We start from the raw sequence: 24,541 nt of genomic DNA, 5'->3' as shown, positions 1-24,541 counted from the left end.
AGTCAGCGGACAATGGCCACAGTGCCTTCGGATTGAAGAATGGGTTCCGGGGCATCGCAACAGCTATGGCTAGATCAACAAACAGATGCGTCAAGGATGGAGATTCACGGGTGTCCGCTCCCACCACAGACCGAGCAGAGGCCCGAGATCTCACCGGCGACCCCCGGGAACTGTCTCTGGAAGAGGTGCTGAAATCCTACGACCAGCCTATAAACGAGGAGCAAGCATGGGCGGTGTGCTATCAGTGCTGCAGAGCGCTGAGAGTGCCGCGCCCGCCGGCCACCGGCAGCAGGGTCTGCCGGGTGAAGGACCCGTCCTCTATCTTCCTCCACAGAGACGGCACTGTGTCGTTACACAACGGTAAGACTGTTTACTTCACCCCCAACTTCTCTTTATACTGTTCCGTCCACCGACGTGCCTGGAATTCATTCATAGTTAAATCACACTGCCTATTTGAGTTGTTAATTTAATTTAATTAGCCTGCCTGCATGTATTAAATAGTTATGATTTGATTGATCTACCCACTTACTTAATGATTTGTCGCACTCCGGACAGGTACAGTACAGGCCTGCACTTGGATTTATAGCTATGTCAGTAACTGATTAATTATTAATTAGTATAGAAGACGGCTTTCCTCTTGGTTCTGGTCAGCGTTTAGACCTACAGTAAGAGGAAGTCCATGATTGATTATACACAATCTTGATCCTGAAAATACCTGCATAGTAAATGCCCCCTGTACTCCAGAATAACCCGTTTCAACATGGACGTGTCAGACTTGATTTAGTTTCTGGTTATACATATAATGTGCAGAGAAGGCATGATGAAGACGGGCTACAACCCAAACATTCCAATTATGAAGCATTTGTGTATTGTTTGGGTGAAGTTTTTAAAATGAGAGCAATAACCATTATGCGTTGACTTTTATTGCATATCCCCAAGATACTAGAGGCTATTATGATGTTTATAACCCATCAAGTGGGCTTTGGACAGTCCACTTCAGATAGTAACCAAAGAGAAACAAACTTTGGTTACTATCTGGTGACCCATAATAAAAGCAGACCAGGCTCATATCACCTCACCATCATGATTTGTTTGTTGCAACCGCATGTCGCATTTACTATATGAATTATGAAATTCATATGGTGGTCATGCCCCGTGACATCATGTCATCAATATTAAGCCCATATATGGAGATCCCTGATGTCATCAATATTGGCCAGCAACTCTACATCTGACCTCAAACCTAGTCATACCCTTAGATATCCATATATGGAGCTGACCTGTTCTGTCATTTCATACGTTGATCCTTCCCCTTCCATCCTTCCTCTTCGATGTTTCCCTTTTTGAGGGGTGCTAACCCCTCCTATACACAGGTTTAATGTTTGTCTTTAGTTCAATGTTTGTTTTGTAAACTCCATTTAATGTTTGTGTTTGCACTGTTTGTTTTACATCACCATTACATCACCATAATCAACATGAGTTAGACGTTAATATATTAGCGCCCCTCACTTCACACAGGTGTGATTTTGTTAAACTCTAGATGGGCCTGCCCCAAAGTTATTAGTGTAGCTGTGCCCACCAGCCAGGCCTGAAAATTAAGGCCCGGCCCTACCTGGGCCCTACCTGGGCCCTCATCAAACCCTGTACACTCCAGATACTGCCCCGCTGCCACCCTTAGATCTCCATATATGGAGCTGACCTGTTCTGACATTCCACATGTTGATCTCACCGAGTCACCTCATCAAACCCTGTATACTCAAGACTCACTCCATATATGGCCAGTACAGAATTTATTCCATATGTTGATCTGACCCCCATGCCAAAGTGCCAGTGCTTGCCCAGCAGTCTGCTGTCACCCAGGCATATATGTTGATCTGATCCCCCATTCCAAAGCGCCAGCACTCACCCAGCAGTCTGCTGTCACCCAGGCAGATGCGTGCACGCTTCTCGCCTTCAGGCGTCTTACTGGTACTGTGTAGTATAGCCTACAAACCGATATGTTTGTTATTGGTAGGCCTACAGTATGTTGTAGCCTAATTATAGTTATTCATACTGCTTACTTACAAGAGGGCAATTTACTGTCTTTTACTGACCAATAACTGATACATATTATGCTATTTGCAAGTTATGGTGAGATGTAATTAGCCAGATGGCAACAATAAACAGCTACTATAACAATAATTTCATTTCAGTCAGACAACTCTTAGAGCCTAGATTGGCGTCAGGGCTCTGTCCCTGTAACATTAACATTTGAGTTAAATTATAAGCCAAGTAGAATTACAGGGAATGAATGAAGAAAGAAAGACAGAAAGACAGAGTGTATAGTGTGCCAGCACACGACACCATGCGTTGATGCCATGTGTGCATAATTATGTGCAAGCACCCAACACTATATCCATACAAAAACACAATACAATACAGATAAAAGAAAGACAGAGTGTATAGTGTGCCTGCACACAACACCATGCGTTGATGCCATGTGTGCATATGTGCAAGCACCCAACACTATATCCATACAAAAACAAAATACAATACAGTACAATACAGGAACAGATCAACATGGTACAGGGGACAGAACAAGCAAAGTGAAGTGAAAAATGACACAGGAGATGAATACTAAATAGTGCTGATAGTTACTCATGATTACAGATTTGAATTGTTTTTAGCCACCATTTCAGGTTAAATTTGAAGGTCAGATAGTTAGAGGTCTCTCTTACTTCTGTAGGGAGACTGTTCCAGTGATGGGAGGCTCTAACAGAGAAGACTGTTTTACCAAACACACTACTGTACGTCTGATTGGCACTTCACAGTCTCCTCTGGTAGTTGTGTGTGTGTGTGTGTGTGTGTGTGTGTGTGTGTGTGGAGACCACTGGACCTACAGATGAACAAAACGATCTTAGAATCAACAGAGCATACTGGATGTTTTCACATTTAGATGATTCTCTTTTCATGTGAATGTCAAGTACTGTAGCAATAATTCCAGTGTGATTCTTTTTCAAGTTGACTCGCTTCTGATAAACCTTCTCAGCTTCAGAAGACTGCAGCACAGCGCCCCTCCTATATTCAGCTTTTTATTCAGATTTATTCAGAACACAAACATTAAATGCCATTAACAACGAATGGAGAATTTACGTCATACAGTATGTGTCTGAGCAAATCGACATGTTAGCGCCCCTCACTTCACATGGGTGTGATTTTTGTGCTCTGATTGTCATTGCATGTTAAAATCAGGGTCTCTCTCACTGGTAGGCTCTATTTCTCCCACATTTTCCTCATTAGCCATCAGCCCTTCTTTAACAGAAGCCTAATTTATACTTCAGCAAAACTAAACCTGAAAAACATTCAGAATTATCTACAACATACAGGATTTTGCCCCTCCTATGCCCAGATTTGTGTGTCTGTGTGTAGTCTGTGTACCCCATAGTGTTGATTTGATTGGCTGAGCACGGAATGTAATAAAAATGTATGATGATGTATGACGATAAGAGCACCCCTCACTTCACACGAATGTGAGTGTGAAGTTATGTGGTTGCCCCTGACTACAGGTGTTCCTTCATATTGCCAGATTAGCCACTCTTTAAAAGGTGACCAAGTGCTACCTTCTGACAATGATTAAACAATCTGTCTCATTGAAATACCAACATTGTATTGTATACAACACTTTCCAACAAAAATAACTTTCACTTGCTGAATAATAAGGTCAAGGCCAATGGCGGAAAGGACAAGGTTATCAATGGCATAAATAAATACTGGAAGTCTGAGGCTCTGTTTTCTTCAACAATGAGAGAATGGCTTGTCTTTTCAGGTAATGACTAAGAAGAGATAACTCATTACTATCAAACAGGCACTTACAGTATATGCTAGTTAGCTAGTACATGCAAGATAGAGGAGTATTCAGCTGGACAGTGAAGAATTACTGAATTACTTCTCTTTAAACTTCTTAAGAGAGATAATCTGCAAGGTCATCCATCCTTAATTATTAGCACACATTCATATTAGGGGAGATGAATGTGTGCTGTTGTTAAAACACATCTCCAAGAACCACAGCTCGTCAGCAATGTCCCCTTCTCGTGTAAAGCATAATTTATACTTCGTCATGCAACGCTGGTATACGTTGAAGTATAAATTTGGCTTAACAACATAGATAATTATTTTCCCTTGTGTTTACCAGCCAGTAACCGTGGGAAACTGCAAAGTGTCGTTGGTTCCGTGACCCTGTGCCCATTATTCCAACCCACCCAACAGGTTCAGAGGGGGCTCATGTTATCATCGTTCCCCTGTTCCGCAGGACGCATGAATAGAGGACGTCTTCACTCCCTCGGGAGTCAGGACGCGGCCAGAGAGTTATGTTACTGCTCTCCTTCAGTGTCTTTTGTTGTACATCAAACCTGCATTCCTATTCAGCCAAGGAACAGTGCACGGCTCTGTGTTTGTGTCTGTGGTGAGCCCCGGTCTCAGCACGTTGTTGTTGACAGGAAATGATGCAGTATGCCAAGGCATATCCCTCTAGTTTCCTCTACTCTTTTGCGCCAAACACTCAGTATATCTAGCCTTATTCCCTGACCCCCACGGCCCACCTGTCTGTCTGTCTGTCTGTCTGTCTGTCTCTCTGTCTCTGTCTCTGTCTCTGTCTCTGTCTCTGTCTCTGTCTCTGTCACTCTGTCTCTCTCTTCTCCTTCCATTTGCTGGTCCCTCTTCCTCTGCAGTGAGAGTTGCTGAACATGGAGTTTCAGGCCTCCTGGGTGTCATCACTGACATCTGAGCTTTGAGCTAGCTCTTTTTTAACATGCTCCCCTCACACTGAGCTAAGGCATATTACTGTCAGGCTGAGTTGTGACTGCAGGACATAACATATGGGTACGGTGCGAAATGTGATTTATTGACTCTAGAATGGAAATCGGAGGTGGAGCCTCAGCCTCGTCTCAGTCATAAACTGAGCAATGTTAGGTTTCTGTCAGCCGATTTGGCAGTGAATCATGTCCAATCGCAGTTGAAGTATATATTCTGTTGTTTTTCCTGTTTTTATTGTAAGAAAGTGCTACTGCAAGACAGTACTAGTCTAGTACTGTACATGTACAAATACTGATGAGCTGCCTTTCTTCCTCATTTCTGTAGATGACTCTGATGGACCTCCCCTTCCACCCACTGCAGAGTGTCAAGTGAGTTTCTTTGTTTCAAGTTATGTTTATTTATACCAGTCATCTGAGTTTTCTTGGAACAGTATTAGCCTAAAAGGAGACTTTCTTCCCCCTTTGTACCTCATTTGTGGTAATATTTAGGTAAAAGTTTCCTCTATGCTTTTGTGTTTTCTTAAGTGATTCAAAAGTGGGGCACCCGAGTGGTACATACAGTAGGTAGGCAGGGCGCCTACAGGGCTTGACCGGACGTTCCAACGAACACAATTCTCTGTGTTCACGAGGAACACCCATGCAGCGTTCTCTGTTGCTGCATGAGTGATTCCTTCTGGTTGGTCAGAGGCCTGTTCAATAAGGGAGTGGAACTGAGAAGAATGGTGTGTTCCTCTACATTATGTCCTCCTGGTGAAACTCCTCACTATCAGGTGAAAGAAAGCAGCTGTTGTGTTGGAGGGCAGCCATGGTTGTCTTACTTTCTATAGCCTCCTCAAGACCAACAAGAATGCATCAGCAGTGACTGTGACTACCGTATGTGTGTGGGGGAACTTGGAATTGGCCAACTAAATATGGAGAAAATGAAAAATGGTAAAAAAAAACCACAATGACAACAGTCAAAGGCATTAATCTTTAACGTTTCTTCATCCTTCCAGCTGGTGCAGTCGCTGGGTGTGGCAATCTACCAGGCACTCGACTGGGGTCTGGATGAAAGTGAAGAGCGGGAGTTGGGCCCGCAACTGGAGCACCTCATCGAACGCATGGCAGGAGGTGACCAGAGCCTCGGAGCGACGGCCGCCAACGGAACGACAGATGAGGGCTACAGTGGACAAGAGGAGGAGGAGGAAGGTGACGACGAGGAGCAGGGAGTCGTGAGGCCAGTGTGCACGCTTCGGCAGGTGATGGTGCTGTGTGCGTCTCGGCTGGCCAACCCGGCCCTGGCTCCGGAGCACTACCAGGCAGTCTGCAGGGCTCTGTTTGTGGAGACTCTGGAGCTGCAGACCTTCCTCAATAAGATCAGAGATGCCAAGGAGGTTTGTTGGTGTATTATTACAGGGGCTGTTGGATCTTCTGCTGTCTCACTAGTCGATTCCGATTCTTGGGGTCACGATTCGATTAGAATTATTTTTATTTTATTTTATTTTAATCGAAACAAATCTCAATTCCGATTCTTGGGGTCACAATTTGATTAAAACTATTTTACATCTACTCGCCTCGGAAGGGAAACCACGCCCCCGTAATACAAATTGATATGAAACAAACGTAAGCATAGGAATTAGATATGCCTACGTCACGTCGCAGAAATCCAATGTGTATTTTCGTTCTATAAATATCCATTTCACATGTTTTTATTACCTCTGACGAGACAACGGACGCTTTTCGGCTTCCTCAGCGTTGTCCATATATGGCTGTATGGCTAAGCACTCATCACTTAATGATTGGGTTATCTTAAGAAAGGTCCTGTGCGACTGAAATGTCAATATTAACGTCAGTGCCGAGATGAGACTCCTTTTGAACTTTTCTCATATTGTTTTTGTTGGAATATTTTCAGATGCTGAAGAAGATTAAAAAAGAAGAAACTCAGGAAGACAGAGCCACGGCTGAGCTTGACGCGTTGAAAGGCACAGACTGGGTGAGACAGAACGATATCTGAAATTGTACCTACAGTATGCTGAGAAAAAGCTGAGTTGTATGACAAAGTGTGTGTGTACACATGGCCCTTGTAGGCACGAATCTGGGTGCAGCTGATGAAGGAGCTGAGACAGGGAGTGAAGCTAAAGAAGGTGCAAGAGCAGCCTTTCAACCCACTGCCGACTGAATTCAGCCTCACACCTTTCGAGATGCTCATGGAAGACATACGAACACGCAAGTTCCAACTGCGCAAAGTCATGGTGAGAATGTAAAGTAAACTCACATTCAAAGCCCTGGAATGGTACTGTTAGGACAGTAAGGGAACTAAAACCTTGTTCGCTAGCCAAGGCTTGGCGAAACATAATTAATATCGCTGGACTGTATAATAACTAATATAACCATAACTAATATAAACAAAGTTGTACTCCAGGTAGACAACTAACCTGCATGTTCACAAGAGACCACGTCCACAGACGTGTACTCTGCTCTCTACATATCTCGGAAGGATGATTGTGCTGCGATTGCCTAGTTCATCGTTCTGTCAACTACATCCCATATCCTTGATGGGATGATTGCTCTGCGACTGCGACAGGCAGAGACCAATGCTGTCAGTCAAAAACATAATACATCTGTCTCTTTTTTTTGTGATCAAGATCTTATTTTATTTTCCGTTAAAATGTTTCCCCTACCCCCACCCCACATGGCTCACAGGTTGAACAAGCATAGACAGGAAAGATAAATAAGTAAATAAAAAGTGCCCCCTCGGGGCACAGGTCTCCACCAGGGCAGGTGAGATTGTGGCCTCCTGATGGCACTATAATAGGCCAATGTGAAAAGGCTGCCATTTCTTCTTATGCCTTGGATGGCAATTGGATGTATGCCTTGGATGGCAATTGGATGATTTGAGGCATTTTGTTCCAAAAATGTGTTTTGCAAAAATCCACCTGTTAGTGGCACTATAACCCAGCCAATGTGAAAAGGGTGGGACTGGGATATATCCCTCAGCCTAGTAGAAAAGTCTGTGAAAGATTTCACGTAAATCGCATGCTGCAATCTGGAGGAGTAATATCAAAAAATGTGTTTTTACAAAAGTCGGCCTCCTGGTGGCACTATAACAGGCTGTTCTGGAATATTTGGGGCAGAGGTTCATGTTGGCCTCCAGGGAGTGTGTGTGCAAAATTTGGCATCGACCGGGTTAACGGTGCCGGAGATTAGCTGTTAACAGACGGACGGACGGACGAATACACACACAACACACACACACACACACACACACACACACACACACACACACACACACACACACACACACACACACAGACACACACAGACACACTCACATCACACACGGACAGAGTGCAAAACATACTCTCTCCCCATGCCTTCGGCTTGGTGGAGACAATAAGCAAAGAACTAAAACAAATGCAGGTACAAAACCGTTGAAAAAAGGTGAGAAGAAAATAACAATAATCAAGACAGTAAATGCATAATAATGTTAATGGCATGATTTAAATTTCTCCAATGCTGTGGATAAGACGTTAAGTGTGTTTTCTTTTGCCCCATTGGTTCGAGCTATAGAGAGTTCCAAAGAAATCCATTAGTGAGATGATCCATTGTGAAACCTCCCTTGGGCTGGCATGCCGGTCAGCGGTCCAGACAAAAAATAAAGTCTGTAGGGCTAGGCTAGAGTACGCTGACGTAAGCAACACAGCTGCAGCTAATAAACGTAATAATAATAGTGTTAGATTTAGGTGTGCCAATGAGTAAGTGATGGTGAGCAGCGATGCGGTCATTACTGAGAAATATTACTGAGAAATATAACCTGACGGTGTGACGCAGAATCAATCATTTCCACCTCGCTGTTCATTATCCCGCTTATTGCACGTCTACTTAATAAAGAAATCAGTACTTTGACACAAAAAATACATGTTGTTGATTCCGATGGCCCCATTTTGGGTTGCTGTGTGATCCAAAAAAGACTTCCGTTTGTGAAACACCGGCTGGATTGTGTCTAGAATATTTCATCCTGTTTCAGTGTGGATTGTAAAGAACCAAATTGCCAATCATTTCAATTTTATGTGCCTTACAGGCAAGTACAAGAGTAACTACAGCATACATGTGATTTAGTGTTTCACCTTGAACGCCTTTACCATAACTCTAAGAAGACAGGTGCTGGTTTTATAGCTAAGCAGCCTGTACTATTAAAAGGACCTATAACATAAAATTCAACTTTTTACATTTATTTTGTGTTTTTGTGGCTCTATCCCCACAAATAATTTTTTTTGAACAATCAGGCTTTCATATTATTTAAGTGCTTTAAAGTGAATGGCAAATCGAGTGTCAAAGCAACATGCAAAGTGAGTTTAACATCGTTTAATGTTGTTTAATGCAATCAGATAATTATGACTTCTCTGTTTGGATGCATGGGCTGTCAAGGCCAGAAAGTAGTTTTTAGCCACTCAGTAGGCATTCCTGCATAACTTTCGGGTTTGATGATGATGTCACGCGCATACCCTCTATTCTGAGTGTCATCTGCCCTTTATCTTCCTCAGGTAGATGGTGATATCCCCTCCACAGTGAAGAGAAGTGCCCATGAGTTAATCCTGGACTTCATTCGATCTCGACCTCCTCTCAAACCAGTGAGTGGTCTTGGCTTTAAGCACTGAGCATGGTTGACTTGAGTATTTACACGTATATTTATATACTGTATATGAACAGCATTTCATTGCATATCAACCCCCGTTTTTTCAATATAAATGGATATATCACTTTATTATCATCATCATTATTATTATTATTTCTTTCAAAACATTATTTAAAACGGTATGAAACTGCTTTTTCCCCCCTCACGTCTTTAACGATCGGACGTTTCAGCATGATTAAAGCTGTGTTATTATTTTCTCCTCCTCCTAGGCTTCAGAACGATGCCTAGCCCCTCCTCCTCAGGTGGAGCAATCTCTCCATGAAAAGGTTCTGGCTGGGATCAAGCAGGAGAGAAAGCTAAGGCCGGTGCTCCAGCATAGCTCCAGACGTAAGTGCTTCATTAACGCATTTTGGACCGAGATCAGATTCTAAAAATGTCTTCTACATCCTGACCGTTTTCTATGTCAGTCGTCGGTCATTTTTCAAAAATAGCAGACCTACAAGCTCGTAGCGTGCCACTCGGTGGCGCACTATGAGCTTGTAGATCTGCTATGTTTCAATAGCTAAAGCATAACATAATGCTAACACCAAAAGGTGTTAGTTACGAGGTTCACGTGCTCACTTCTCTGCACGTCTCAAATAATCGCCCGCCTCTCTTGTTACAATGCATTGTTCCCACGTGTCCCTAACTAAATATTATTATGTGTGGGGCACAACATGCTAAATTGTCAATCCATATGTCTGGACAATCATTTATACGTAATAGTTTTAGTGCCCATATAAGTATTAGCATTTTGTGTCCTTTGTGATAGGGAGCAGCAATGATATAGTACAATTCTCTCATAGGCTTCTGGTTTAAACGCTTTCTGCTGTTTCTGTAGCTATATTTCTGTGTGTTTCCAGGTTTCTGGGTACAAATAAATATTTGGCGGCAGTCGTTAAAGTTTACATACTATGCGTTCGATTTCTGCGATGTGACGTAGGCATATCTAATTCATATGTTTACGTTTGTTTCATATCGATTTGTATTACGGCCTGTAATACAAATCGATATGAAACAAACGTAACTTACGGGGGCGAGCAGCGGAGAAGTGCAGAGAGCAGAGCATACTGGCTCTTCTAACCTCGTTTACTCACCCTCATAACAACATGACCCCCGTGTGTGTGTGTGTGTGTGTGTGTGTGTGTGTGTGTGTGTGTGTGTACACAGTATGTGTCAATCTGTATGTGTTACTTCTCGACTCACAACATGCTTTCAACTACCTAGAAACAAATTGGATACTGAAAGTTATTAACGCATACATTATGGCTCAGACAGTGCAGTGTCTAATCGATACCAACGCATATAATGGCCATACTATAACTAAACCGCTTACTGTATATTGTGTACATTTTGCTGAGGTTTTCCAATAGAGCCGTGGTAGTAGTGTACATGTGGAGGTGGTATCATATTTCATGCATATTGACTGGCTATTTTCAGACCAAGATCAATGTACTGTCTCCGCATACTAAAGGGATGGATAGAAACACATGACTTAAAACAAAATAGAAAATAAGGAAGCACGAATGTGACAAATGGCTTCAATTACTACTGTTCCTGCTGGGGCTCTTATTGCTCTACTGTATGGTAACATAAATTACACTATTGTCATAAATAAAGATTTGCTAGGTTTGTAGCATCGTTACATCAGAGTCATTTAGTCACTGTTGTGTTTTGGCCTCTCTCCTCAGCATTTGGCTCTCTGCCCTGCCTTGCTCAGGCTTGTCCTTGCAATGTCAAGTCTACTTCCTGCATCGACCTCTCTGAGTCCGGGTCCCGCCCCCCTTCCCGTCCTCGCATCCTCCTGAAGGCCCCTACTCTTGCTGAGATGGAGGAGATGAACATATTTGAGGTGAGAGAGGAGACAGAGGGACAGAGGGGCGTCTGTGGCTCAGGAGGTAGAGCAATGATCCATGGGTCGGCGGTTTGAATCCCGGCTCCTCCTGTCTACATGTCGAAGTGTCCCTGGGCAAGACACTGAACCCTAAATTGCTCCCGATGTGCTGGTTGGTACCTTGCATGGCTTCCGCCGCAATCGGTGTGTGAATGGGTGAATGTAATGCACAATCTATGTAAAGCGCCTTGGATAAAGGCGAAACACAGAAAAACATGCCTCTTCTCCTTCATTTCAACACAAACCTTCCTGCTTCCTTCTTCACCTATTCTCCCCACACACACACACACACACACACACACACACACACACACACACACACACACACACACACAGGAAGAGGATTCCCCAGATGGTGCAGAGCTACGTCGGATTGAGAGTTCCCCCACGCCGATAAAAAGGGACCGTTCCTTCTCTGAGCACGACGTGGCTGTGCTCCGCAGCGAGATGCACTCGTCGCTCACGGACACAAACCACCTGGGAGGTGGAGGGGGAGTGAGACTGAGGACGGAGAGGACCCGGTCCCGAACATTGAGCGGAGCAGGGCCACCTCCTTCACACAGAGGTCAGTGTGTGTACACATAGACCTCCTTCTGGTTTTCTTTGTGTGTTTTTATTCAATATGAATCTATAACTCAACAGCAACTACTTTGACATGATGTGTCAGAAGTTCTGAACAGATCACACTCCGTTGTGCTTCGTTCGCCCTAGTGGTAATGTTAGCTCTTGTCCAGCAGAGGGAGAAATTACTACAGCAGGTCTGCCAACTTGCATTCGATGTCTAAATACTTTTCATAATCTTCAAATTATGTTTAAAAGAATGATATAAAAAATATGTGTGTATTTTTCACAGAACCAAGTAAATTTGATATAATTCTATTGAAGATGTGTATCAGACAGACAACCACTGGTTGCCTCTTAATCCTGAGCCATACAGCATGTGTGCTTGGTAGATTACTCTGAGCATTACCGAATGATGAGAGCTGAAACAGTGTAAAATAGAGAGCCATAATGTGTGTCAAATTCAATCCACCGCCTGTAAACGGCTTACAACACTTGGTTTCAGAGGCTGAGAAGCACTACACTATTACTCTGCTGCTGTGTAATAGAACTGTGAGTGTTGGATGGATTCTGATCAATTTAGTGTGCCATCTGTGCCCATTAGACTATCTCAGCAGAAACAGAGTGGGCATCAGGCCTCGGAAGAGTGGGCACTAGGGGGAATCCGAAACGGGATTATTTGAAGGACATGCGTATTACTGGAATGCAACTACATTCAGATCTTTTTTCCCCCATCCAAAACATTTTCAGGTTAAGGTTCGGCACAGTTCTGTGAGGTTAGGATAATCACGGTAAAGCACACCGTCTCATGTAATATTGCTTAATTCATCTGTGTTATTGCAAGTAATATTTGCTACACAACATGACCCAAACATCTATTTAGTAATAGTTGTCTGTCATGAGGTTCAAGCAATGGCATGATAAACATGGTGGTTTATTATTGTAGTTCGTTACTCTGCCAATAGAGGACTGTCACACCATAACTATCTAATCCCAGAAATGTAAGCCTGTAAATCTGCACGCTGTCATCCACATCTGATCCAAAGTATACCTACTGCTAGTTGTCGCCGATCTCTCAGATGGGTTACTTGCTTTCCATTTAAGACTTGAATTGGCATCTTCCATTTGCAGGATTGATGAGGCACCCAATCTCAACTGTGTGTGGTCTTTTAGGAGTTGCATAATTTAGAGCCCCCTGCTTGCCCCCCTCACCACCTCACCGCCTCACCTCCTGCAGTGCCCGTCTGGTTAATTTCTTATGGTCTCGAATCTCTCGATTGATTTCTTCTTTTGAACGCGGCAGTGAGGCGGCCTCTCGCTGTGATCTGAGTTGCAGGCGTAGGTCAGAAGATGCGGCTGACGGACACACTCCTTTAAAACCAGATTAATAATGGAGAGGAGCATTAGTGTAGAAATAGATGACTGAAGGCTCTGGGGTGAGATCTGAGATGCAGCCGGATAAAAATAATGTTGGACTCAAAGCTTCCAAATTTGCTCTCTGGCCTCCACTCATCTGATTTCCACTGTATCTTTACCATTACCAGGGGTGTTATCTGAAGGTGGGAGGGATGAGCGTGGGGAGGGGATGCGCGCGGGCACAGCCCGCCTGCCGAATTTGGGCCTATTCCCGGCCAAAATTCCCAGGTAGGCATGCTTTGGGTAGGCAAAAATGGCACAGTTGCTGTTCAATCAATCTTAAATGAGCCAACAGGCTTTCATATAGGAGAAACGGAGTTGTTGCTGACGTCCAAGTGGAAAAAAGTCGGGTGGTAAAAAGTGGGGGGGGGATGAAATCACCTATCTGTGAGAGTGGGGGTGTCACGACGTACTCACAGTGAATGGTGGTGACGTGCCTGACCATTACTTTCTTTATGTAGCTGGCTATCTCTTACTCTGCCCCCCCCCCTCCACCCTCTCTCTTTTGTAAACTGATGATGCTCTCTTCCCTTTCTACTATTTCTCCACTTTACTTTACTTTTTTCGATCTCTGCCCCTCCAGCGTCTCTGCCCCCGTGGCTTCCCCCGTCCCCAGCTCGCCTGTCTCTAAGCTCTGTCAACGAGGCCTCAGAGGGTTCAGAAACCACCTCCAGTTCCAACAAGCGCCAATGGATGGTGAGTTTAAAACCATATGTGATGAATGACCGGTAGTTCTTTTTTGGTTGCTTTGTCACATTCACAGTTGTACTAGTTAACAGACTGACAGTAGATAGTTGGATTATAGCTGAAAGTAACATCTTATATGTTATACAACATAAAACACACCCTCGACCATGACTTCTGCTAAATCGCTTTTGGATCTAGACCCCTTAATGTGTGATTGCAATTTGGGTCGGATTGGACACTGCGTTTATGATTTGTGGAATTTATTTTACTAAACAGGCCCCTCCAGCAAACTTTTGGATGGCAATCATATAAAATAAATCTGACTGATACATCTTGATCGATGATCACATGACTCAAGGGAGAATTGTGTACCGATTTGTGTGAATTTTGGACAGAATCTGTATGAGTATTAGCAAAAAGTATGTTGGCAATGTGTGCAATGTTTCCGATCGGTCCAGCGGTGCCCGAAATTTCGCGGTGCATACACACACAGGGGTGAAAACATCATCCCCACCCCAGCCGTAACGGCCAGGCGGAGATTAGAAAAGAAAGTGTTGATTTTCACATTTTGCAGAGATTGTCTTGTTGAACAAAATATCATAAGCATTTGTTTGTTACAAAGCTCCTTTCCCCATCCAAAACGGTGCAGAGATTTCACTGGAATTCTGCCATATAACCCATGGTGGAAGTACTTTAACTACTGGATTAGCATACAGAAAGACCTCATTGCCTGAACACTCATATTATTGTATAATTATAAACCCACCCAGGCCAGTACTGCACTTTACCTTAACTGCACTTCACTATTAGAGTGCTGCATCCTTGATGAAACCTTATGAAACCATCCTTGATGAAACCTTACTCTAGCAGTACGTTTTAACAGTAGGAGACCTTAGAGAACAACGGCGAGCGTCGCTTGAATTTCATTGGCTATTGCCCTATCGCCGGTCGACGTCGCCCCAAAAGATGAATTATTTTTCATTATCTTTTCGGCCGACGTTCCGCCGCCGACGTTTGTAGATTTGTAAATTAAAAAAGACAAAGTAGTTTAGGGTTAAAGGAGAATTCCATACTAAAAGGCTTTCTTACCTTTCTTTGTAGTTGTTACGTCCCCACCAAAGAGGTCCAGGTGTTATTTTGTGCAAAAGCTCCTTATTGGCTATTTCCCCTACCATAAGCCCTAAATGAATTGCATTGAATTGAATGGGAATTGAATGGGGCTATGGGGTGTTTGCTTATTTCCATTGCTCAAAATTATAATTTCTTTGTATATATCCTCTCTTCATAATGTAAATAATATCCCAAGCGGCACACTTTACTACCGGTACTTCTTTCGATGGAAATAAGCGAACTAGCATAACACCCCATAGCCCCATTCAATTCCCATTCAATGCAATGCAATTCATTGAGGGCTGATGGTAGGAAAAATAGCCAATAAGGAGTTTTTGCACAAAAAAACACCTGGACCTCTTTGGTGGGGACGTAACAACTACAAGAAAGGTAAGAAAGATAAGAAAGCATTCTAGCATGCAATTCTCCTTTAAGGGGTTTAGGAGCATGGATGAAAATAGAGCCCCAGGTCTAAAAGGGATATCACAAAAAAAAAAAAAAAAAAAAAAAGCCTGCTGAAAGGTGTATTTTCTGGCCTGTTTTAAAGGATACCAGGAGGCTCAACTGGAGGCTGCCAGGAGGCTGAATTCAAATATTACAAAAGATTATGATTACATACAGTATGTACAACAGTACAACTCTGGTTTTTCCCATGTAAAAGGATGGATAGATGGAGTTTTAGACCGTTTTTCACTAAAAGGTGGAAAGAGAGGCATAATGTTGATCATTACAGTATACAGTATTATACAGTAGGAGTCGGACCTAATGCAACATACAATTTAATCTGTTGTACACATCAAAGACTCTCAATTAGAGCACACAGCATGCCCACACATCTTACTGCTCCACATATTCCCTTTGGTTATTTGGCAGCTGACTTCCACTTTATTCTGACCTTTACTAATTACCAGCCTCTAGACTTATGACCTGACTTCTATAGAGATTTAAAAGGCAACTTCACCCATGGGGTGTGAGTGGGGGGGGGTCTAAAAACTTTCAGAGAGCCCACATCGACCTTTAACGGCCTTCTTGTAGCCATGAATGTCAGGTAGAACTTATATTGGATATTGGCTATGCGGCACAAACATGGTGTGGCGCTTCGCCAATCGTGTGTGTGTGTGTGATTTTGGTATGGTTGTGGTCAGGAAAGAAGCTAACCATTTGACTGTTAGCATTAGCTGAGGCTCTATGATCTAATGAAGGGAAACGTCTTGATTATATAAGCCAATTAAGGTGTGACTCTCAGACATTGTCCGTCCATGTTCAGGAGGAGTTTAGCCACCCTGTGGAAAGTCTTGCCTTAACGGTGGAGGAAGTCATCAATGTGCGCCGAGTACTGGTGAAAGCGGAGATGGAGAAGTACCTTCAGAACAAAGAGCTCTACAATAACCTGAGGAGAGGCAAGGTAATCACTTCATGGACAATGCCAAGTGTTATGATACTCTAGGAGTTCTCACAACTACAGTAAAAATCTATTTTTTTTAAACATAATTTTATAAATTTAAAGAAATTTCATTAATGAAAAATCACACCCGTGTGAAGTGAGGGGCGCTCTTATCATCGTACATCATCGTGTGTGTGTGTGTGTGTGTGTGTGTGTGTGTGTGTGTGTGTGTGTGTGTGTGTGTGTGTGTGTGTGTGTGTGTGTGTGTGTGTGTGTGTGTGTGTGTGTGTGTGTGCTCCTTACAGGTGTGTTGCTGTTGTAGAGTCAAGTTCCCCCTGTTCTCTTGGCCATCAACGTGCTTACTATGTAAAAGGTATAAAAGATGCTATCTTCGACCTCATGCCTATTCCTGCTTCACAGCTGTGCTACTACAGTAGTACAGTATACTGTATAGCAGAGGTTCCCAAACGTTTTCATGTCAAGGACCCCCAAATTGACACTAATTAGCCCACGGACCCCCATTTCAAAAGATATGCCAGAATGGCTGTAGTGATTCTCAACCCGTTTTATTTCAAGGACCCCCAGTTTGCGTAGTCTACGGACTACGCATAGTCTACTACGCATAGTCCGTAGTCTACTAGTCTACGGATCCATTTGGATCCATTTGTACACTCAAGAGTTACAGACCCATAAGGGTCCATTTGGTTCCAAACTATCATTTAGCTGGGGACCCCCTGGACCTCCCCCAAGAATCCCTGGGGGTCCCCAGACCCCACTTTAGGGAACCACTGCTGAATAACAGCACTCCCTCTCATGTCATGTCACGTGATACAGTACATAAAATGACATACTTTGGAATGCACCTTCTGTTTTGAGCAAATGTCCTGAACTAAAATAGCTAACATCCCAAATTATATACCAATTTACAATTTGCCACATTTTTATTCCAGAATTTTTATTTTCTACCATATTTTGAATAAACCATTCATCCTTATGTATTTTCATTCCTTTTATTTCCCCCTACAGATCTGTCTGTGGGTCCTGCTGTGCAAAGGTAACTCGCATTATCTGTCTGTCGTGCTGTGGCATAGTCAGTTTATTTTATTGTTTTAGTATGCTTGCAGTGCTCTGCGCTTATTTGTCTCATTGTTCAGTTACAAAGCCTGAACAAGAAATAGCATTTCCAAAATACATGAGCTGAATGGAATACTTCACCCCCAAAATTGCTTTATTTCTATCAATTATTCACGGTTTGAAGCCTTACTTAATACCAGGAGAAATGTTGTTTGTGTTGCATTTCTTTACAGTGATTGAGAAATCCAGACATTTACATAATACTTGACGAATCGGAAAACAAACAAGAAATCCAATATTAACAGCAAAACGTTTTATCTCCTCTAAAACAGCTCTTAAGTGTCTTGTATCCAGTCGTACCCGCCTTACTTCCAAAACACTGCTTTTCCGCTGAATCAAATTTATATTGTTTATAATACTTCTGGGCTAAACAGGCACGTGTACGAAGTACGAACAATGCACATGCCTAGCCAGCACGTGCATGTGAACTCGGCTTGTGTGTTGAACCCCACATGCTCATCCAGTTTACACTGGAAGTAATTTTAGAAGTACAACTTTCAGTGAAATGCCAGTGTTTTGGCAGTACACTGTGGAATACACTGAGAGTCTGAGAGTTGTTTTGGAGTTTGTAAATGTTTGTAAAAGTTTTGCTTTGTCAATATTGGACCTCAAACATTTTTCCAATTCATGAAGTATTCTCACGGAGTGAGTAATTGATAGGAGGGAACAAAAGTAAATTTGGGGGTTGAAGTATTCCTTTAATGAGTTATGTCAATATATTGAGTATATTATTTGTTTCCATTGGCAGATATTTCTGTGAATGTTAATCATTTTGTTGATTTTGATTTGCTGCCTCAGTCCTCAGACCATGTGGATGTGTGGTTCTGTGCGGTGTAGGTTTGGGAATTGGCCTGTTAGAATGTTTGGCTTTCTGTTTGTTCTGTGTCTGAAGGGGTGGGGGTGGTGTGTTTGCTGTGAGTCCTGTACTGTACTGTATGTCTCTTGTTGTGCTGTGTTACATAATTGTGGTTTGTGTGTATTAAGTAGTACTGTATGTCCCTCTGTTTTATTTCTCATTCTGTGTCCTTGGATGCTTTTGTGCAATTTGTATTATGTTTTGTGCACTGTGATTATGGACTCACTGTGTGGGTTTGGTTTGTTTGTAGTCTAGTGTGTGGTGCTTGTAGTTTCTGCCTGTGTGACCCATTGGTTCTGTGATGTAAACTCATCATTTGTGAAATGGTATAATTTTAAATGTAGAAAATGTCCTCTGTGCTTGCTGTCCGGTTTCCTATTCTCCCTTTACATTTTGCTCTTCAATGCAATCTCTGCTTGGGCCCGGGTCACATTTCATCATGTGTTCTGCACTCCCATTGTGTTCCAGATGAAGATACCATCAAAGAAGATGGCCCATATCCCAGTCTACACAGTGGGCTTCCACAACAGTCCAAAGAGCCATGGACGCAAAAGTGAAGTCTACAAGTAAGTCTGTGTTTTCTGCGCATGAATAGAAGGAGAATACAAGGATTTTTGTAGTAAAGAGGATGAATTGAGCAAAGGACAGCTCCTCAGACCAATGTTGTTAGACCAATCCATTGCTAGTTAAATCCAAGGGCAAATGCCACTCCAGTATGAGAGTGCAGGTTAAATCTATTTAAGTCTTCTTGTCCCTCCCCCCATGCACCTAGACACTGATTGCTCACCTAAGCGGAAGTGCTTTGCTCGCGTTAACCAATGGGATCTCCTACCCATTGTCGATTCTCTTCTTTTCTGTCTTTGCCACCTACTGTGTTTTGTTATTATCAAACTATAATTCTGTCTGAATGAATGTCTGAAACATTGTCGTAGCTACTCACTGGCTGCACCAATCGCTCCGACTTTTCACACATAATATTATGGATTGAAGTATTTATTAACAGTTTGCAGAATTACAGTACATTTCAAGCTAGGTGACCAGATGTACCTCTTTGCGTGGGACAGTCCCTCATTTCCAAGACTTTTCAGGCGTCCTACAAATTGAGACCCTGTCCCACATTCTGACTTTTCAGTTGTACATTTCTCTCTTTTTCTGCAAGATGTGTTTAAATAACTGTTAAAATAACATGAGAAATATCCCCTAGGCTACAGTACCAATTCGGTCATACCACCTATGACCAAATGTAGCATTTAAAACAAAAAGTGACACACCAGAGCGTTTTAATAACAAAACGATAGGCAATAATTAGGCCTATGGTTGAATATGACATCAAGGCATTTAATAGCAACTTAAGTAATTAGCTATTCCTGTCCTGTTCCACTTGTCCCACACAAGCAATACAGTACTTCTGTCCCTCAAATTAACAGTTTGGACTCAATACAAAAACTGTCAACTGAGAGTGGACGACCCAATAAAGCATTACACTTGTTTACAAGAGGGTCCACCTTGTTCAATTTATCATAACATTTAGAGACGTACAAATGGAGGTCTTAACGAAGCCCTTTATTCCATTAAAAAAAAAAAAAATATAATAATAATTACTTCATTAGTGAATAAAAATTTCCCCATCTACTCACATGGGAAAACGCGCAACATCACACCACCGCCCCCTCACAGGCCACTGTTCTCGGTGTAATGCATGCTGTCATGCTTCCTCGGCTACAACCGCACCACAACAAACAGTGGCCTATACAATTTGGCGTCTGGCCCAGCGCCACCACTGCCGACACATTGGGACGCACTCGCCACTCAGTGGACTGTTAACATTCCACCACGGCGGTTCATTTGGTTACACTCCCAACTTCAAAAAATGACTGTGTACTTTTTATATCTGTTAGATCATCATATATCAAGAATATACTCCACCACTTATTTTTTATTTTCTTAAATTCTGTTTACAACAGAACCGGGAGGAGAGTGATCAACATAAACATTTACAGCATTATTGTACTTTTGTTCTGGTTTTTTTCCATTTCATTTTTTTTTTACAGTAGATGTGCCATTTCCCCCCCCATTTTTTTATATGGCTGTGTATACATACATATATAACCCCCCCTCCCGTACCAGGGTCAGTGTCCAAGTGTCCGTACAGTCTGTTAAATGTACACAGAGAAATTGTCTGCGTGAAGACTTATTGTATGCGAGTATAAATAAGACAAAAAATAGTGACCACAGTGAAGCGACTGAAGCAACTGGAAACATATCTGCTTTGAACGCACCTTCAGTCCCCAAACCCGCAAGTGTTGTCTGTACTGTTCACACGCCGTCCAGGGCGCTGCTGCCATGTCAAAACCAATTGGCCTGGGCCGTGGCTCAGCGGTCCAGGCACCTTGGCTGGTAATCCAATCTGACAGTGCCTTGGTTTCGGCTCCCGATCCCGACGGCCTTTACTGCATGTCACCCCCCCATCTCTCTCCCCATTTCCTGTCAGCCTACTGTCTGTCCCTCCATAAAAAAAATCACACCCGCGTGAACTGAGTGTTGCAACTCCCCCTCCTCTCCTCTCTCTCTCTCTCTCTCTTAGCAGGCAACAGGCAGCACTAATACTATCTCTCTCTCTCTGTTTCTGGCAAACAACGCCCCTGCTGGTACTAATAGTCATATACTCGTGCTCATGGCCACATAGGTACACACGGACATTGCTGGTTGTAGGAGTGGTTGCACCACTCAAAAATATAAAATAAAGGCGAAAGCCACAAAAAAACAACGTAAAAATAAAACAATTTGCGTGGGCCGTGCGTGTTTCAGCCAGTGAGTCCCAGGAATACACAAACGTCCCCCATGGAATTATCTGCACACTACTAATATTAATAATCTTAATAATAATATTAACTTGTGCCCTTTCCAAGCTCATCCGTTAACAATTCCCTCCCAAACAATAATGTGATCTATACATCGCATTACCCACACTGTACCTAATTTGGTGTTCATGTATTAGAACGGGTAAGGACTAATGTAATAAATTCAGGACCCTGTCCAGGGCCTTTAAGCAGCCCTTATGCAATAATTACCCCAGGCATTTTTAATATCCTCCTTGCTGCTTATGCTATGTGTGAGTGTCAGAGTGTGTTTGGGATAGAGCTAGACCGATATATTGGTTTGGCAGATTTATCTGCCATTATTAGACACTTTTTACGACATCGTTATGTCATTAAAAAGTCATGTCGCTATAATGCAGCTGATTTATCCTGATTTTAACAGCTTTCAAACTGCCGTCCCTTTAGGTATGTCATTAGAGGCCAAAAAACATTCGGTGTGTTGTATTTTATTTTTGCTTTCAAGTGAAATGTTCTCAAGTATAGAAACTTTCATCAACGTTTTTCAAATATTTCTCAAAAATGTTTGTACTCAAAACAAAAAAATCAGCAATCGGTGGTGTCAGACTCTTCCAAAATCGTGATCGGCATCAAACCCAACAATCTGGCACCGGTCGGCTCTTTGTTAGGGTGCGGGGGATGGGGGGACAAGGAGCAGTTCGAAGAGAGAGGGAAAGATACAGAAAGCGTTTGTTTGTTGATATGCAGCTGCCTGATACCTGTCAACACTGTTAAGCATTATACTACTGCCGTTGGCTTTTATATTTCATTTTATTATTTTACTATTTAGCTATTTATATTTTATTTTAACTTTCTTCAACAAAATAAAATGTATGTGAATTATGCCAAACGATGGCCAATACAGAGTTTTGAGCAAAACGGCCCTGATGCCTTCATCAGAGTTCAGATTTGATGCACTTCATGAAATCACCAACGTCAAAACTCCTGTCATCAGAGGAACTGAATCTTAGAGAAAGATAGAAGGGAAAAGGAAAACAAAAACGCTGGAAAATGCAGATAAGAAAAAGAAGTCCACTTCAAATTGTCTCAATTCAATTCAAAGCTTTATTGGCATGAGAAAACATATGTTTACATTGCCAAAGCAAGTGATAAAAATCACACCTGTGTGAAGTGAGGGGCGCTAATATATTAAAGTCTAACTCATGTTGATTAGGTGATGTAATGGTGACGTAAAACAAACATTAAATGCCATTAACAATAAAGAGACAATATGATGTAATGAGGTAACCTGACTCCGCCTCTCTGCTGCCCCATCTGGCGGAGTCAGGTTAGTAATGAGGGACAATATGATGTACACTTTCCCTTCATTGTCAATGGCGTTTTTAATAGAAAAATTTAACTAAAAACAAACATTAACAACATTTCCAGTATGGAGGGGCTAGCCCCTCAAAAATATAAACTTGCCTAACAGTGACATCATTGGGCAGTTTTTGTTCTTCTTTTTCTATTAGCTTGGATTTTTCATCGATTTATGTCACTGGTAGGCAGGTTTCTGAATTGTCCACAGTCAGACAAAAATAGTCCCATATTCTAATGCACTAGTGAGGACCAATTATCAGAACAAATGGCTGACGTCTTCCATTGACATGTTACACAGCTCTTCTCTTACCCTGTCATTACAATCTCTATTGAAAAGTACACTTGTCCCTGGACACTAACAACACCTCCATCTCCCACCTGCAGGTCCCTGCGCTGCCTGACGCGTCGCTCCGTGGAGGAGGAGTTTCCCCACCTGTACGCACATGGCTGTAGTCTGCGGGACGTCTGCGGCGACTGCACCAAATTCGTTGCCGACGTCATTTCGTCCAGCCGCCGGAGCCTGGACATCCACAACAACACTCCCAAGAGGGAAAGCAAAGCTGCTGCTGTTACTGAAGGACTACAGCCACACCACAAGACTGACCCATTACCACCTCCGCCTCAGTGCCCCCCTGTGTCTCACCTCACACCTCGCCCGCAGCCACACCATCAGACCCAGTATCATCCCTCCCCGTACCATGCACTTCACTCGCAACGGCTTGTTTCGTCGGCTTCATCTTCGCCACGGCTAACCACTTTGAAGACGAAGGACGATTTGGACAACTTATATGACTGATGATTAGCCCTAAGCTCATATGCCCTCACTTGCTCAGCAGTGTCGCTTCCATGATGCACTTGGGCTAAGCAGTTGTAAACACACTCCCCCCACCGCCACCTTCACTCCCCAACTTGCAAGTGCCCCAGCATCCTCCCTCTCTTGCTGAAATGCTCCGTAAAGCAGCTTCTCCACCTCCACCTGCTAGGCTACAGACCCTGACCCTCAGTCATTAGAAAGGTTAATGGGTGGAAAATGGTTCGGCCTTCATCATGATGTTGCTCCCGATGCGCACAGCTGTAAAAAAGAGGTGGCGTGAAGGGAGATGGAAAGAGAGGACATCTGAGGGAAGGGGAGGGAAATGTGGGAGAAGAGTTGCAGTACCATAATGGCTGAGCTTCTTGCTCTCTGTGGTTGCCTTGGTTTTTTTTATGAATGTATTCCATTCAATCTTGAGGACACCAAAAGAACAAAGTGTATGCTTATTGAAAACACCACTTTAACCCATTTAGACCTAACCCATTTTAGATACTAAAAATGCCATCTAAATCCTGACCTAGGTTTTGTGGAACTACACACAGAGGTGTTCCTGGCTTGAAACTTTAAAGGTATAACAACAACAACGCATAATGTGTTCCACGTCTAAATGAGATGGTTTTTTCTTTTCTTTTAATTGTTCTGAATAATGTTGAGTGGCTGCTGCATATCAAGGTTGATCTATTATATCGATCATTTCCGAAAGGCGCTTGGTAAGTCATTAATAGTGCACCTCGATGAGGGAGTATAGAAGTGACACTGTGAATGTAATGGATGTAACTGAGCTGACAGCACTTTTTACTGTTTCCAGAGTGATGAAGTGAGTTGAGCAGACACCCCCTCCCCCCCCTCCTCTCTCTCTCTCTCCCCAAGGACATTCACAATCTGCTCTGGTTTTGTAACACAAAGTAAAACTCTACTGCAATAAAGTATAAACGATAAACCGAGCCAGTCCCATTCCTGTGAGTTGTTTATTTTATTCCTTTTTTCCCCCTTTTTTTTAATATACATGCAACATGACACCCTGGCCTTCCTCTTGCCTTGGTCG

General features: G+C 42.9%; 1 protein-coding gene across 1 annotated transcript; it reads left to right on the top strand.

The window, feature by feature from the left end:
* On the top strand, window positions 1–24,259 carry spire2 (spire-type actin nucleation factor 2). The gene is made up of 15 exons (XM_080761270.1): window positions 1–360; window positions 5,116–5,159; window positions 5,786–6,163; window positions 6,682–6,762; window positions 6,857–7,021; window positions 9,314–9,400; window positions 9,675–9,792; window positions 11,136–11,296; window positions 11,675–11,903; window positions 13,899–14,011; window positions 16,380–16,517; window positions 16,802–16,869; window positions 17,523–17,550; window positions 18,955–19,052; window positions 23,067–24,259. Exons 1-15 carry the CDS (start codon window positions 66–68, stop codon window positions 23,476–23,478), a joined length of 2,415 nt encoding a protein of 804 aa, XP_080617396.1. The 5' UTR covers window positions 1–65; the 3' UTR covers window positions 23,479–24,259.
* The last annotated feature ends 282 nt before the right edge of the window (window positions 24,260–24,541 follow it).

This window comes from Protomyctophum bolini (assembly GCF_963924005.1).
Source record: "Protomyctophum bolini genome assembly, chromosome: 4".
NCBI classification, from domain to species: domain Eukaryota; kingdom Metazoa; phylum Chordata; class Actinopteri; order Myctophiformes; family Myctophidae; genus Protomyctophum; species Protomyctophum bolini.
This window is presented reverse-complemented; position numbering and strand designations above follow the sequence as displayed.

What these genes read in the sequence shown, in the direction of transcription:
- spire2 (XM_080761270.1), top strand. Translation starts at nt 66, where the DNA reads ATGGCTAGATCAACAAACAGATGCGTCAAGGATGGAGATTCACGGGTG. An exon ending in CTCGACCTCCTCTCAAACCA is followed by an intron (nt 9,401 to 9,674) that starts GTGAGTGGTCTT and finishes TCCTCCTCCTAG; the next exon opens with GCTTCAGAACGATGCCTAGC. An exon ending in GTGGGTCCTGCTGTGCAAAG is followed by an intron (nt 17,551 to 18,954) that starts GTAACTCGCATT and finishes ATTGTGTTCCAG; the next exon opens with ATGAAGATACCATCAAAGAA.